The 13,569-nt window shown below is 62.3% G+C and overlaps 1 protein-coding gene across 1 annotated transcript in view; it reads left to right on the top strand.

Annotated features, from left to right (window-relative positions):
* Positions 1-13,134, top strand: part of ACSF3 (acyl-CoA synthetase family member 3) — a gene marked incomplete at its 5' end in the record, with an annotated part of 59,800 nt that extends 46,666 nt beyond the window's left edge. The window contains 5 exon segments of the mRNA XM_082607658.1: positions 234-360; positions 7,835-7,969; positions 8,411-8,522; positions 11,833-11,956; positions 11,958-13,134. Of these exon segments, the coding sequence (XP_082463784.1) occupies positions 234-360; positions 7,835-7,969; positions 8,411-8,522; positions 11,833-11,956; positions 11,958-12,155 (696 nt within the window). The 3' untranslated portion in view covers positions 12,156-13,134.
* Between the last annotated feature and the right edge of the window lie 435 nt (positions 13,135-13,569).

The raw sequence follows: 13,569 nt of genomic DNA, 5'->3' as shown, positions 1-13,569 counted from the left end.
AATGGGGCCCAGCAGCGAGCTCTGGGGAAGGGAGGTGGACAGCCCCCCGGGCGGGGCAGGCGCGGAGGTGGCGGCCGGCGTGACCGAGGTGGGCATGGAAAGCTGCGTTTGCCGTCTTTCCCACCCAAGTGTCTAACTTCAGGAGAGCATGTGGGCCTCAGGAGGGGCGGGGGCAGGTGGAGACGTGCCCTGGAGGGGCGAGCTCTGACGCCCTCCTCTCTCTCCCGTTGCAGGTGACCCCAGGGTTTGAGGAGAAGGAGGGGGAACTCCTGGTCAGGGGGCCCTCTGTGTTCCGGGAATACTGGGACAAGCCGGAGGAAACAAAAACCGCCTTCACCTCGGACGGCTGGTTCAAAACAGGTAGGAGGGAGGGTCCAGAGGGGACGGGAGGGTCACCCGCGTGCCACCGCACCGGGACGTCCCCAGAATCCTCCCTAGCGGGCAGAGATGGGGTGGGGTACACTTTGTGCTCCCGTCTTAAAGGCTGCACCTCCCACACTGCACCCCAGCCCCCCTGAGGCCTCTAGAAGGAAGGTCCTGAGGCCATGACCCTCAGGGGGACTAGCAGCCCCCAGCCCTGTGGCCAGGCTCCCGTCCTGTCCCTTGGCCCAGCAGCCCTGCACGAGGTGGTCCCTCTGCCCCTCGTGGGTCAGGACTCCCCTTCCCAAGTGACCACTGCACTCCGCCTCCGAGACCCTCCTCGGTGCCCCGCCCTCCCCGCCGCTGCCCCCTGCTTTGTAGCCCCGCCCCCGTTTTCATAGAAGGAGGTTGGTTTGCACTTTGGTTTGGGTCCCTCGTTACTTGCCCTCTCCTCCCGTGTCCGCAGTCAGTCCAAGAAACACCCTGAAGACAGAGTTTCAGGTTACTACCTGCCCTGAAGCCTGCGCTGTCACCTGCTAGAGCGGCACGTGGAGCCAGAGCCCAGGGTCTGTGCGGGGGCAGGCAGGCGCCCACCCCCCAACCTCGGAGCCCTCTCACTGGACACGCTCCCAGGGCCCGCTCTGAGGAGCCCCACCCCTTCTGTCCCCCACACCCCCCTCCTCCTTGGTCCCAGCGGTCCCGTCGATGTGGACGATTCGGCAGGTACTGGGTGTATTCACGGTTGCAGCTGCATTGATTCACTGGTTTGTGTTCACACAGGACACACCGGAACAGCAGCTCGTGACAGCCGGAAGGTGGGGTTCTGGGGTTTCTCTTTTTCTTATTGCCTGTCTGTATTTCTAAAACTTTCGTACTGAAAATGCATTATTTCATAATAATAATCTTAAAGCAATATTTTCTGAAGAGGAAGGCCTGTTCCCCCGTCGTCCTGTGCTGGCCTCATAATTAGAAACGCACCTCTTGCCAGGTCTTCTGTGGACCACAGAGCTGAAGAGAAAGGCAGTGTGAGGGGGGCGGCCGTGACGGGGTGCCGGGCGCACCTGGGAGTGGGAAAGGAGGTGAGCGGTGGGTGTGTCCTCGGCCTGGTAACCCCTTGGGGAGCTGCTCCAGGCCGTTACCACACGCGTGTCTTCTCCACGGGCTCAGGCAGCACGGGTTAGTAAGGGCAGAAATCACCTCCAATCTGCTGCCGTCGTGGGCCTGAGGTCACCAGGTGACAGAGGCCACGTACAGACCCCCCAGCAGTCTCGGGGTGCTGGGGCTCCGCTGGGTGGGGCTTGAGGGGGAAGGGGCACATGAGGGGTTCTCCTGGGGGACCTCGGGGCTCCATTTCGGGCCCCCCCAGAGCAGAGGCCTGTGCCAGGAGCCCTGGCCAGCGCCAGCAGAGGGCTCTGTGGTTGAGGCCCAGGAGCCCGGGCCACCTGTCCGTGCGGCATATTCACACGCGCCCCGGCTTCCCTTTGTAAACTTCGCGTTCATAGGGGCCAGCCTGGTGGCAGCCAACCACTATTATTATCCTTCAAATGCAGTATTTAAGAAATACTACTTTTGAGCTAATCTTGCTTTTTTGTGGGTCCGTCCTGTAGCCCTCCGAGTGTCCTGACTTGGACATCTGACTTCTTTGTGGCCATCCTGTTTCATTTTAAAATTCAGCTAAAGAGCTGCAACTTATTTTTTTAAAGCACAGGAACCAAAGCCCTGTGGATTTTGCAGATAGCAGGGCTCGCGAAGTGCAGGGCAGGCAGCGGTACAACATTTCAGTCCCTGGTCGTGAGGAATATTTCAGTTGAAAGGAAGAGCTGCATTAATTATCGTAAAGAGATGTCTTTAGGAGAAAATGATTTTGAAATTCAGTTTAATTTCATTGTAATGCGCAGCAAACAGGAAGGGAGTCTGTGTGTTTAATTGGCTCTCGGGGGTGAGGCCTGGAAGCCGCGTGCCTTTGTCACAGGCCATTAGCGATACAGGCTGCATAATGAGCGCAGCAATCAGCTCACAGCTGCCGCTCCTGCGGGGCGAGCGTGGTATTAAATAGAAATCAGGATGAATTAAACTTAACCCTTTCCCTGGCCAGGCCTTCCTGCCACACAGACTGTGGCCCGGGCTGGGGAGGGGCCGCACCCCTCTGGCTTCTCCTCAGAGGCCTCCTCTGTGTCTGGACGAGGGGAAAGAGGCCTCCCTCGGCCATGCCAGCCATGGCCGCCCTCCCTGCCCTGCATGAAGCCTGGTTTCCGTCGCCAGGGAGCTCCTTGCCAGCCCCAGGGGTCCTGGCTGCAGCTCAGGCAGGAAACCAAAGCTCTCTATCCAGAAGCACCTCCAGCGGCGACCCTGGCCATTTTCCCCCTGAGCCCGCCAAGCTGGGGAGAATCCTCCACACGCACGTCGGCCAGCGCCGGCCGGGTGGGGAGAGGGCAGTGCCAGGACCCTCCCTGCTCAGGGCTTCACCTTGACCCTGCGCACGGAGCTGAGGACACAGGGAGCTGCGCTACAGCTCCTCCTGCCCTCTGGATATGGTAGAAAGACCGTAACTGAACACGAGGAAACAGAAATGGTATCTCTGCCTTATTCTAAAGAAGATCTCCTTACACCGTTTACTGTTAGAAAGTGACGTAGTAAACTGCACACACCTAAGGACAAATCAACGCACTTGTAGAAGAAATTTAGGAAACTGGGGAGAAGGGCTGTGCGAAAATCCCGCAGAACGTTAACGGGGTATCTTGGTGCTGAGTTTACTCCCTTTTCTTTCTTCTCTAAAGAGCACATGACCGTTATCAGGGGAAAACATAAAAGGCTATTTACGTAAGAAAAAAAGACTCACGAGCAGGAAACAGGAGAGCCCTGGGCGCACACGTGGCCGAGCTCTGCAGCCTCGGTGGGACGTGGAGTCCACTGAGAAGTCGGTGAGCGCACGACGTGAGGGCCACCTGGGGCCGAGGGAGGGGGTCCCTGAGCCCAGTCGCCCCAGTAGGAAAAACGAGCCATGGCCACGGGCGAATCAAGAGGAAGTGCAATTGGCCATAAAAATACGGAAAACGTTTTACTTCCTGGTGGTGAAAGAGCAAGTATGGAAACAGCCTCCTTCCACCAAATTGGCAGAGATTCTTCCGAAGTTGACACTTGGTGCTGTGAGGCAGGTGCTTGGCACCCGCGGGCGGGTTGTGTGTCAGGAGGGCTCCTGGGAATCCGTTCAAAGGACACGGGGTGCGGGGGGACGCGTATGATGTTTATAAAGTGGGAAATTGGAGTCCGTTGTTCTGCGCTGGGCTTGTGGCTGCCTCGTGGTGCGTCCAGACCACAGAGGATCGTGAGCCTTTTGCAGCCACGACTCGCGTGATCCTGGCCTGAGGGAGCCCCTGCTGGCGTGCACCACACATGTGTTTGTGGGGGGGCCGTCATGCGGGTTTGCACTGCCAAGCACAGACGCTAGCTGCTGTCTCTGTGTGATTGTCACCTGTTTCTTTGTTTTCTCTCTGCCAGTGTTTCCTCAGTAAGCTTCGTTCCCTTATAGACACAGAGAAGTATACAATCTTTCCAGTTCTCACGTGATGAAGGCCCCAGGGTGGACCCAGGCCTGAGCCCCGTCCTCTTGCCCAGCCTCTCACTCGGAGCCGCGCTGAGTTCTGATGTGGTTCTCCCGAAAGCAGTGCTTTTATTTTGACCAACAATAGTTAGGAATCAGGCAGCGTGTTGAAAGGAGGGGGCCCAGTGCTTCGTGTCAGGCGTGTGACAGCACGTGTAGCTGGAGGTGGCCGGCCCCTTCACGTCTGCTGACCGCGTACGACCAGAGCCCGGGGCAGGGCTCCCCAGGCCCCCAGGACGTGTGGTGTCGTCAAGCTGCCAAGTCCGCAGGCCCCTGCCTCCCCGCGGGGCTTGGGCTCTCTGTGGAGACGCCTTGTGAGCAGGAGGCCGGGGCTGCGTCGCGGTCCTGTCTGGTGGTCGTCCCTTTGTGTGTGTTTTACCCTTTGTTCCCCAGCGGTCGTCAAGAGCTGTTCCTCCATGTTCTTCTGAAACACCCGGCTTTGTTGGAGTTAAGTCTCCGAGGCACCTGGAACGGCTTCTGTGCGGACGGCGTGTCCCCATCCTGCGCGCTCCTGCTGGGCCTCTGCGCTGCCCTTTGTTTTTTGGTGTTGTTTGTTTTTCTGGGGTTTTTGTATTTTGGGTTTTTTTTTTTTTTTTTTTTTTTGGCTGCACCAGGTCTTAGTTGTGGCGTGCAGGATCTTTAGTTGCGGCCTGTGGGATCTAGTCCCCAACCAGGGATCGAATCTGGGCCCCCGCATTGGGAGCTCAGAGTCGTAACTACCAGACTACCAGGGAAGTCCCTACGCTGCCTTTTGGCCGCTGCGTCTGCCCTGGTCGGCCTCAAACCTCTGGGCAGAAGGTCTTTGTTTTTATCAAGGTCCCACGTGCGCAGCTGGAAGACTCCACGTGCGCAGCTGGAAGACTCCAGCGGTCTGTCTGGTTTGGGAAGAAGGACGCGTGGCCCTCTTACCCCAGCCGTGCCCATCTTGGCCACCTGGAGGCTGCCAGACGCCTGTGGACACACCGTCCAGGGTTGAGCCGCGTGGGAGCCGCAGTGTTTCCCGAGGCGGGAGGGCTCATCTGTTCTGGCCTCCAGTCCTCCTGGGAGGCCCCCCTGTGCTTGCCACCCATACCAGCGCACAGCTCCCGCCGGCCTCCTTTCTCCTCGTCGGCCGCATTCCCCAGGAGCCTGCTGAGGCTGGGCGGGTGGGAGGTGAGCTCTGGAGAGCTCGTGTCTGCCAGTGTCTTTGTCCTGGCTGGGCCGGGTACAGGAGTCTGGACTAGAAATCGTCTTTACTGGTGTCAGGCTTCCACGTGTGCTGCCGGCTGCAGCTGCGTTATTCCTGGCGCATCGTGACCTTTCCTCTCTTGAGGTCCTAGAGAATCTTCCCTTTGCCCTGGGAGCCCTGAAGTCGACAGGCCACGCACCCTGGGGGGCTCTGGAGACCACGTCTTGTAATTCCGGGGGTTGATGGCTGATTTTCTCCCCTCTGATGCCCAGCAGGGGTCCGGGGGCTGAGAGCAGGAAGTGGGGGTGGGGGGCCCAGCCACCGCTGCTCAGGGCCCGTGGGCTCCCGTGTCGCCGTCCACCCTCCTCCGTCCGCAGAGAAGGACCGGCGGCCGTGCACTGAGGGCCGGTGCCCCTGCTCCGCGCTCGGCCCATCCTCGCCACCTCCTGCGGGGCGCCTGCCACCCTGGCCGCAACCCGCCTCACACAGCCTCCCTCCAGCCCGCGGGGTCTGTCCGCTTGCTTTCCAGCTGCCAGTTTTCTCACCATCATGCCCTCTCCTGTCTCCCTGTGCACGGCTTTGTGCCTTGAAAACGACAGTTGCTGTTGATTTTATTTCGAGAGGGAGAGAACCAAGCTGTGTGCTCCGGCGAGGCTTCCGCTCTGGGAAGTTGTCGTGTCTTCGTCTTCCTTCTAGTGTCTTCCTTGGCCTTCTGCACAGCCATGTGTGAGGGGCACAGACCCGCTGGGGCCTTCTCCCTCCGTCTTCACGGGGCCTCTCCTGGGTCTTCCGTGACTCGAACATCCCTCTGCGCCCCTCTTACGAGGGCGTGTGTGATCACACTGAGGCCACTGGGTAGTCCAGGGCGGTGCTGACATCTGTCGGCACGCCCTGCCTGATGGTGGTCCCGGGAAGCAGCAGGGCTCTCCCACGGGGCTTTTCCTCACTCGGCACACAGACCCCCAGACCTCCCCCGGGACGATGTCCGTGTGTCCTCAGCACCATCCCTACCACTGCGGTGCCGGCTTTTCTCAGAGAAGATCCTAAGTCTCGCTGCTCTTCATCAGGCTGGATGAGGGTCAGTATAAGAGCTGGTGACAGGAGACAGTGCAAGGAAGCCGCCGTAACTGTGAGCTGGTGCGCGGGGAGGGGGCACCTGGAGATGCCACAGAAGTGATGTCTGAGCAGAGGGACAGCGAAGGGGGTTGGGCAGATGGAGAACCAGATGCCGCAGATGGGGTAGCGGGTGTGAGCACCCTGGGGTGAGGGCCGTGCCTGGGGGGCCTGCCGTCGGGCGTGTGGGTGCAGCTGTGGGAAACTCTCACCCTGACTTAAGTTGGTGTCACACAGAGCAAAGAGGGTGCAGCCGACATGGCCAGAGGCCCCGAAGCCATGTCGGCCTTGGTGTGGGCAATGGGGGCGTCCCTGGCAGGACCAGGGCACAGGGCAGTGACCCCCACCCCCAACACCGCTGGGTCTCTGGCCGGCAGAGGCCTGGCTGGGCCATGGGTGCATTTAAGGGGCTGGTGTCCGGTGGTTGGGAAGCCGTCGGGAGACCCAGTGGCTGTCCACTGTGGAGGGGACATGGCCGGAGCCAGGGCTGCACAGCAGGAATGGGAGAGGGGCCCCGGCGGGCCTCATGGCATGGGGGCAGACTGCGTCCTGTCCCTGCGGCCTGCCTTGTATTCCACGCCTGCGTCCTTTCCCGCCAGCCGGCCACCTGCCCCAACACTCTGTCCGGAGACCACAGAGCCTCTCCTTCCTTCTGCTTCCCATCAGGCAGGAGGCCCCGCACCTGCAGGAGCCCAGCTCCTGCTGCATCATAGCCCACCGCAGCCAGCCAGGCAGTGCCATCCGTCTTGTTTAATAGGCTGGGGCGCCCCGCGTGGCAGGTCGCCAAGAGTGCGAGCTGACGGATGGGCCTCCTGCGTTGGACGGTGTGACGCATCATGGAGTATTGATGATTTATTCCAGCTAATCACCCGTGTGCAGCGTGGGGTGTGTGAGAGCAGACGGTGAACCATCAGTGCAGCTCTCAGAGTGCGCAGTGGGCGTCCCCGCGTGCACAGGCTCACGTGTCCGTGCACACGTGTGTGTGTGCGCTCACACTCAGCCCCACCCCCCCGACCGCAATGCCCTGTCTGGCATGCGGCCCCGGCCCTCGCTGACCTCGTCGCCCCCCCTCAGGTCTCTAGCGCCTCCTGAGGTGGGACCGCATGGGTCCTTAGCTGGGCAGGGCTCCCACCAGGACCACGTCCAGGAGAAGTGGGTGGGGAAGCCCCGGCGCTGAGCATGGCGGGTCGGGGTGGGGGGGTCCCTCCCTCCTGCCAGACCCCCATGTGACACTGCGTATGGCCCGGAGCCCCGTTGGGAAAGGGCCTGCTGTGGCCCTGCTGTGGCCAGGACCCAAGGGAGGCCCTGATGCTCTTGTTTCCTGCCTCCGTGGTCCTGGGCTGTTTCACGGGGGTCCTGCCCGTCCCTGTGAGACGCCGCCACCTGCCTAGGGGCAGGGCGATGGAGGCGTCTGGCGTTGGCATCACGCGAGGTCCCAGCCGTCCGCCTGGTGCTTGCTGCCTTGTCCCAGAAAGGTGTTGACGCTCCCAGACGCGGGGCCCACACGTGCCGGGGAGGGCGGCACTCACTGCGTGTGCAGCGCCGACTGCGGCCGAGCCAGGTGCCTCCCACTGACCGGAGCCTCTCCCCAGGTGACACGGCCGTGTTCAAGGACGGCAGCTACTGGATCCGCGGCCGCACCTCCGTGGACATCATCAAGAGTGGCGGCTACAAGGTCAGCGCCCTGGAGGTGGAGCGGCATCTGCTGGCCCATCCCAGCATCACGGGTGAGCGGCCAGGTGCCCGGACCGTGACCTTTGGCTGACACAGCTGCACTCGGCCTCCCGGGCTGTCTCGGGACCGGTCCAGATGTGTCTTCCTGTGTGTGTGTTGTTGACAAAACAGGGACCAGGCACCCAAGGGGGGGCACAGCACCAGGGCCTACCTCCCATCCCCTCCCCGCCCCTCCCCACAGTCAGCCTGCTCCCCCTCCTCCCACATGGGTCCAGGCTGGCCAGGTGTAGGCCGGGACCCCGTGCTCAGGAGTGGTGGTGTCCTGGGCCGTCCTGGCCCCTCAGAGACTCCGTATCCCCTGTCTCTGGCCACTAGGCGGGCTTCTCTGGGGGCGGCGGGTCCCAGGTGTTTCCCGCACGTGCCCGCTGCCCTGCAGCCTGCGGTGCTCGTCCTCCTGTGCTTCTGAGGTCCCCCACCCTCTTCTTTCTCCACAGACGTGGCTGTGATCGGAGTTCCAGACGTGACATGGGGCCAGCGGGTCACCGCAGTGGTGACCCTTCAAGAGGGACACTCGCTGTCCCACAGGGAGCTCAAAGAGTGGGCCAGGTGAGGGCCGGGCAGGTGGGCGGGGTCTCGGGCTGGGGGCTGAGGGCCAGGTGATGTGGTCCTGTAGGAGCTGTGCCCCCCGCACCACTCACACACACACACACACACACACACGCACACACGTGAGCACATTCACAACACACACTCATACGCGTGTGCAAAGGGCCCCAGGGAAGCTGTGTCGTGACGATGGGAGCAGATGTAGGACCCCGACCCCTGACTCAGGTGTAAGCTTCCGAGGCCGGGTCAGAGGTGGACGGGGTCCCATGGTGAGTGAGTGCGTCCCCTCCTGGGTGTAAGAGGAACCTTGTCAAGGAAGGTCCGTTCCCAGGAGCTGAGCTCAGAGCCATCCCGACAGGACCCTGGGGCGTGGGCTGAGCAGGCTCGGGGCGCTGCTGAGCCGGAAGCACGTGCTGAGCGCAGGGCATCACACGGGCCCCTGGGTGCTCGCTGCTGGCCCCAGGCCAGAGCTCAGAAAGGAGCTGTTAGTTACATCCCCAAGGCCTTTATTTTAGATCCAAGAGGTCCCTCCTTCTGGCCCTCTCTCCCCACACCCCCTGCCCGGCTTGCCTCCTTCTCCTCTGCACTGAAGATATTTGTGGCTCATCCACCGTGATTTCACAAACAGGAGGAATCCTTGTTTATCAGGGCAGCACAGCTGGGCGATTAGATTCCCCTGGATTTGCAAAATCACAGTTGGAACTTTGCAGTTTCACAAAGGCACGAAGAAGATTCTAGTCGGCTTTGCCGCTTTGGTTAAACAGTTGCTTTGTTAAAAGAAAGAACCTGCCATCCTGTGCTGAGAGCAGGTCTCTCGGCCCTCAAACCTGCTCCTTCACGCCCGGGGCTCCCGTTGTCCCCTCACCGCAGGGGCCCGTGCTGCCGGCTGAGGGCCTGAGACCCCGGCTGGGGCGGCGCTGTGCTGTGTGCTGAGGCTTTGGGTCCCTGGGGAGATGCTCCCAGCAGGGCGGGCCTGGGGTGGGTGGTCAGCCTGCAGTCTCCATGCGACCGGTTCCCCGGGCTTTGTGTCCTCCCATGGGGCGGTCACTGGACAGTGACCCCGCGGCTGCCCACCCCCTGGAGGGAGGACAGGGACCTTCCTTTCAGAGCGCAGGGCTGGCTCCGCCCCCGCATGGGGGGGAGTGGGGGAGGGGCCTCACTCCGAGTTTTCCAGACGTTGGCTCAGTGAAGCTGCTCTTTCTTTCTGTGTCCTGTTCGTTGCCATTTGGGGGTCTTTTTTAAAGGTTTTTTTTTTTTTTTAAATAATGTCTTCCCTTTCACTGCCGTTTTTTTCATTTCTGAAGATTCTTGAATCTTACAAGACCCCCAAGCAAAAGTCTGTCCTGCGTCCTCCTGCAGACCCTGCGCTGTGCTCCTAGTGGAGTTGGGAGAGGCTGGCACCCCCGCCCCAGCTCAGGCACCGCGACACTTGGAGGGGCCGGCGTGGCCTCTGGGCTCCGTGGCAGCACCACGTTCCCGGTCTGGGACGTGGCCCGCCCACCAAACTGTCCAGTTGCAGTGGCCCACGTGGGGCTTACACCCCACGGGGATAATTCAGAAATCCGGTGTCCAGATGGAGCAGGCGCTGCCGTCCGATCAGACCGTGGAGGGGAGACGCTGCTGGGCCCCCGGGGCCACCTCCCTTCCCCACGGGGCTGAGCGGTGGAGCTGAGGCCACCGCTGTCCACGGGGCTTTTCCCACAGGGAAGCTGGCTCTGTAACAAACCACTCAGCCCTGCTGTGTTCCTGCTCAGGGCCTCAGTTTGCCTGGGAGCTGCTCTGACAGTTTCCTATGAGACCAGCTGCTAAGTTGACGCCCCTCATAGGAGAACAGCGTTTGTTCTCAGAATCTGCGGGTCTGCAGGCTTTAGAGCGCGTCCCTGCACGTCTGCAGCTTCTGCTTCTTCGTGGTGGCCGTGAGTTAGGCTTCCGGCTGTGTGTCCTGCCTTTGCTGTGACCCCACCCTCCCTGTGCACTGTCGTCCTACCTTTTACTTCTATGTCGTTACAAGCCCCACGCTACGTTCTTGAACACTTTTTGTTCAAACGGTTCTCTCTTAAGGAGGCTTCGCTAGTAAGGAAGATGACACGTGTCCTGTGTCTGGCACTCGCCCCCCATGGCGGCCCCTCCCACACAGACCCTCAAGTGTGGGGAGTGGGTCAGCTGCTGGGGACCCCAAGCTCCTGTGTCTGAAGCCTTTAATTTCATCTTCATCCTTGAAAGAGACCTTCTCGGGGTTTGGGATTCTAGACAGACGGGGCTTCCTTTTCCTTCGTGCTCCACTCCTGCCTCACCTACTCTTCACGCAGGGCCCTGCATCCTTGCGGCTGCCCCTTGACCTGCTCCACGCTGGCGGGCGGAGAGAGGGTGGGTGCCGCCTGGGAGGTGGTGCTGTGCAGTGGGGGGCGGGGAACGGGTGTCCCTGGTGGAACCTCCGTGACCTTTGGCCCAGAGCAGGCGATTTGCGCCAGAGCTGCCCCGAGGTAACAGCATTTCTCGCCACCTGTGGGCAGATGGACGTAGGCACCAGCTACTGAGGCCAAGGGATGGGGTTTCTCTGCCTGCCCTCGCCGGCCCCTTGCTGCACACGTCCTGAGAGGCCACGGCTGTCCCTACTCCTGCGGGCCCCGAGCAGACTTCGCGGTGCCGCTGTCCGGAGCCCCACTACCCGATGCCCCGCTGTCTGTGTCACTGGCAGCAGCCACAGAGCGTGGAGCCTTTGTGGGCCAGGAGGCCACGATGGGTGGCCCCTCTCCCCACCACCCCAGGCAGCATCCTGTGCACCTGCTGGTTCCTTACTGAAGGGCCCCGTGTGCAGCCCTCGAGCAAGGAGCAGGCAGCTCTGCTCAGGAGAAGCCTGGGCGTGGTGTGCACAGCTGCCTGGGGCTGGGCCCACCACGTGCCAGTTCACGGGGGGAGCGTTGTCTAATGGTGCTCCTCTTGGGGTGCAGCTACAGGCCAGCTGCTGGACCCAGACGGCCACTCCCACTGCTTGGGCACCAGGCTCTGGGTGGGAGGGGTGGCTCCAGCCGGCGTGTGTGGTCATGGCACCCAGGGGTCTGTGAGGTGTCCACCCACCTCCCCCGGCCGTCCACCCAGGGATGCAGTGAATGGGCCGTGAGGGCGGACCAGTTCTTTCCAGCTCAGGGGCTCCGGGGCGGGGTCTCGGGAGGCCTGGCCCTGGGTGAGGCTCCCCCTCTCCCCCAGTGGGCAGAGGGGCGTCTCCATGCCCAGGACCGGGCCCCGACCTGCTGCGGAGGCGCCACTCACGCCCGCAGCTCCTGCACTCAGGCCTGGCCTGTCTCTGCAGAGGTGTCCTGGCCCCGTACGCGGTGCCCTCAGAGCTCCTGCTGGTGGAGGAGATCCCACGGAACCACATGGGGAAGGTGAACAAGCAAGACCTTGTCAGGCAGCTCTACCCGCACGACTGGGGTGCCCCCGAGGCCGGGCGCCAGTGAGCCGGCTTCCCGCCTGGCCACACCTCACCAGAAGGAAACCGCTTCGTGCCCTCCGCCCCGGCCTCGTGGCCACGGCACGCCACACAGCTCCGTGTGCTCTGCAGTCCCCGCCCCCCAGGTCCCTGCGGGTCTGGAGGTGTCACAGGGGAAGCAGGTTTCCCTGGAAACTCAATAAAGGCTCCACAGAGAAGCAGACACCTGTCCTGCGCTCCTTCCCAGGGCCTGCGTGGTCCCCGCCCACGGCACAGAGAAGGTCCGGTCTGCCCGCATGTGCATGGTGTGCAGGGCGGGGGTCTCTCTGGTGGACTCGGACGATGGTCCTGGGCGTCCAGGGGAGGGTGTTTCCCACCACACGAGTGCCTTGCTGGGGTGTCCGGCACCCGTGGCCCTGGCAGAGGCTCTCTAGGCCTTCAGGGCCAGGGACACAGCTCATGTGACCAGAGGACCCTCGGCCCCCAGAGGGCACCTCCTGGACCAGGGGTCGGCACACTCTGGGACGGGCCAGGGGGCCAGCACTGGGCTCTGGGGCCAGTGTTTCTTGTCGAGGCCGCAGCCCGGGTCCCACGGACCTCATACAGAGTCCAAGGTGCTCAGTAGCCAGAGGCCGACCACGAATGGCCCCGCAGCTGCCCTCCTTGACCCCCATCCCCTCCCCTGTGCTGCTCCCTCCACGACACCCCCTGCCCCCTTTGGTCTTTGGATGTCTCCCTCTCCTTCCCAGACCCCCCCCACATGCCCCTGCTGCCCGGCCCCCAGGTTCCCTGCCCTCCCCAGCCAAGGGCAGAGTTGCCCTTGGAGGCCCAGGTGTCGTGGGGAGGATGGGCAGGAGCCAGGACACAGCCGAGGACCTGGTGGGCAGCACGTGGGGGCCAGGGCTGCTCCCCCACCCTGTGCACGTGGCCTGTGACTCCGCGAGGCCGGCCCCGGGCACGGCGTTTGCTCGGAGGAACGTCCACCCCAGCGCCCTCCTGCCTGAGCCCTGGACACGCACTGGTCACCCGCCTGTGCAGCGGGCCAGCCTTCCGGGCTCGGCGCTGGCCCGCAGCCCAGAACTCTCAGGGCAGCGCTGGACACTCTGGCTCCTGCTGTCCTCGTGTCCTGGGACCTGGGGACCACGAGCTCCTGGCAAGAATCAGCTCCCACGTCCCCAGATCTTTACTTCATCCCACTGGTTTGACTCTGTGTCTGTCTTAATACTGAAAATTTGATTCCTGAAAACGTTCACGTCATCATCTGCTTTCTGCTAGCGTCTGTACAAAATACTTTCCGAAAAATAATGGTCATCTTTGACCAAGAACAAGACCGGGCTGGGACGCTGACAGGCTCTTAGACCATGTCCCTCAGGACGCAGAACGTGGCCTGGCCCCTGCCCGCCCCACCTCCTCGGCACCCTCGGGCCAGGTTCATCCTCCACTGCTCCTCACGTCGGTCCAGCCCAGCCTGGCGGGGGCCCTGGTCTGGCCCTGGAGACAGGCAGAGCCCCACTTGCTAAGCCAGCATGGCTGAAGGTCCCGAGGCTTTGGGAAAGTTCCCATGGCTGGAAATGCCTCAGCCTGGCGGCTCCGTGTTGCCCTGCACTCAACTCCCAA

The sequence above is a fragment of the Mesoplodon mirus genome, assembly GCF_964341445.2.
Source record: "Mesoplodon mirus genome assembly, chromosome: 19".
NCBI lineage: Eukaryota > Metazoa > Chordata > Mammalia > Artiodactyla > Ziphiidae > Mesoplodon > Mesoplodon mirus.
The sequence above is the reverse complement of the archived record's forward strand: the minus strand, read 5'-3'. Positions and strand labels throughout refer to the sequence as shown.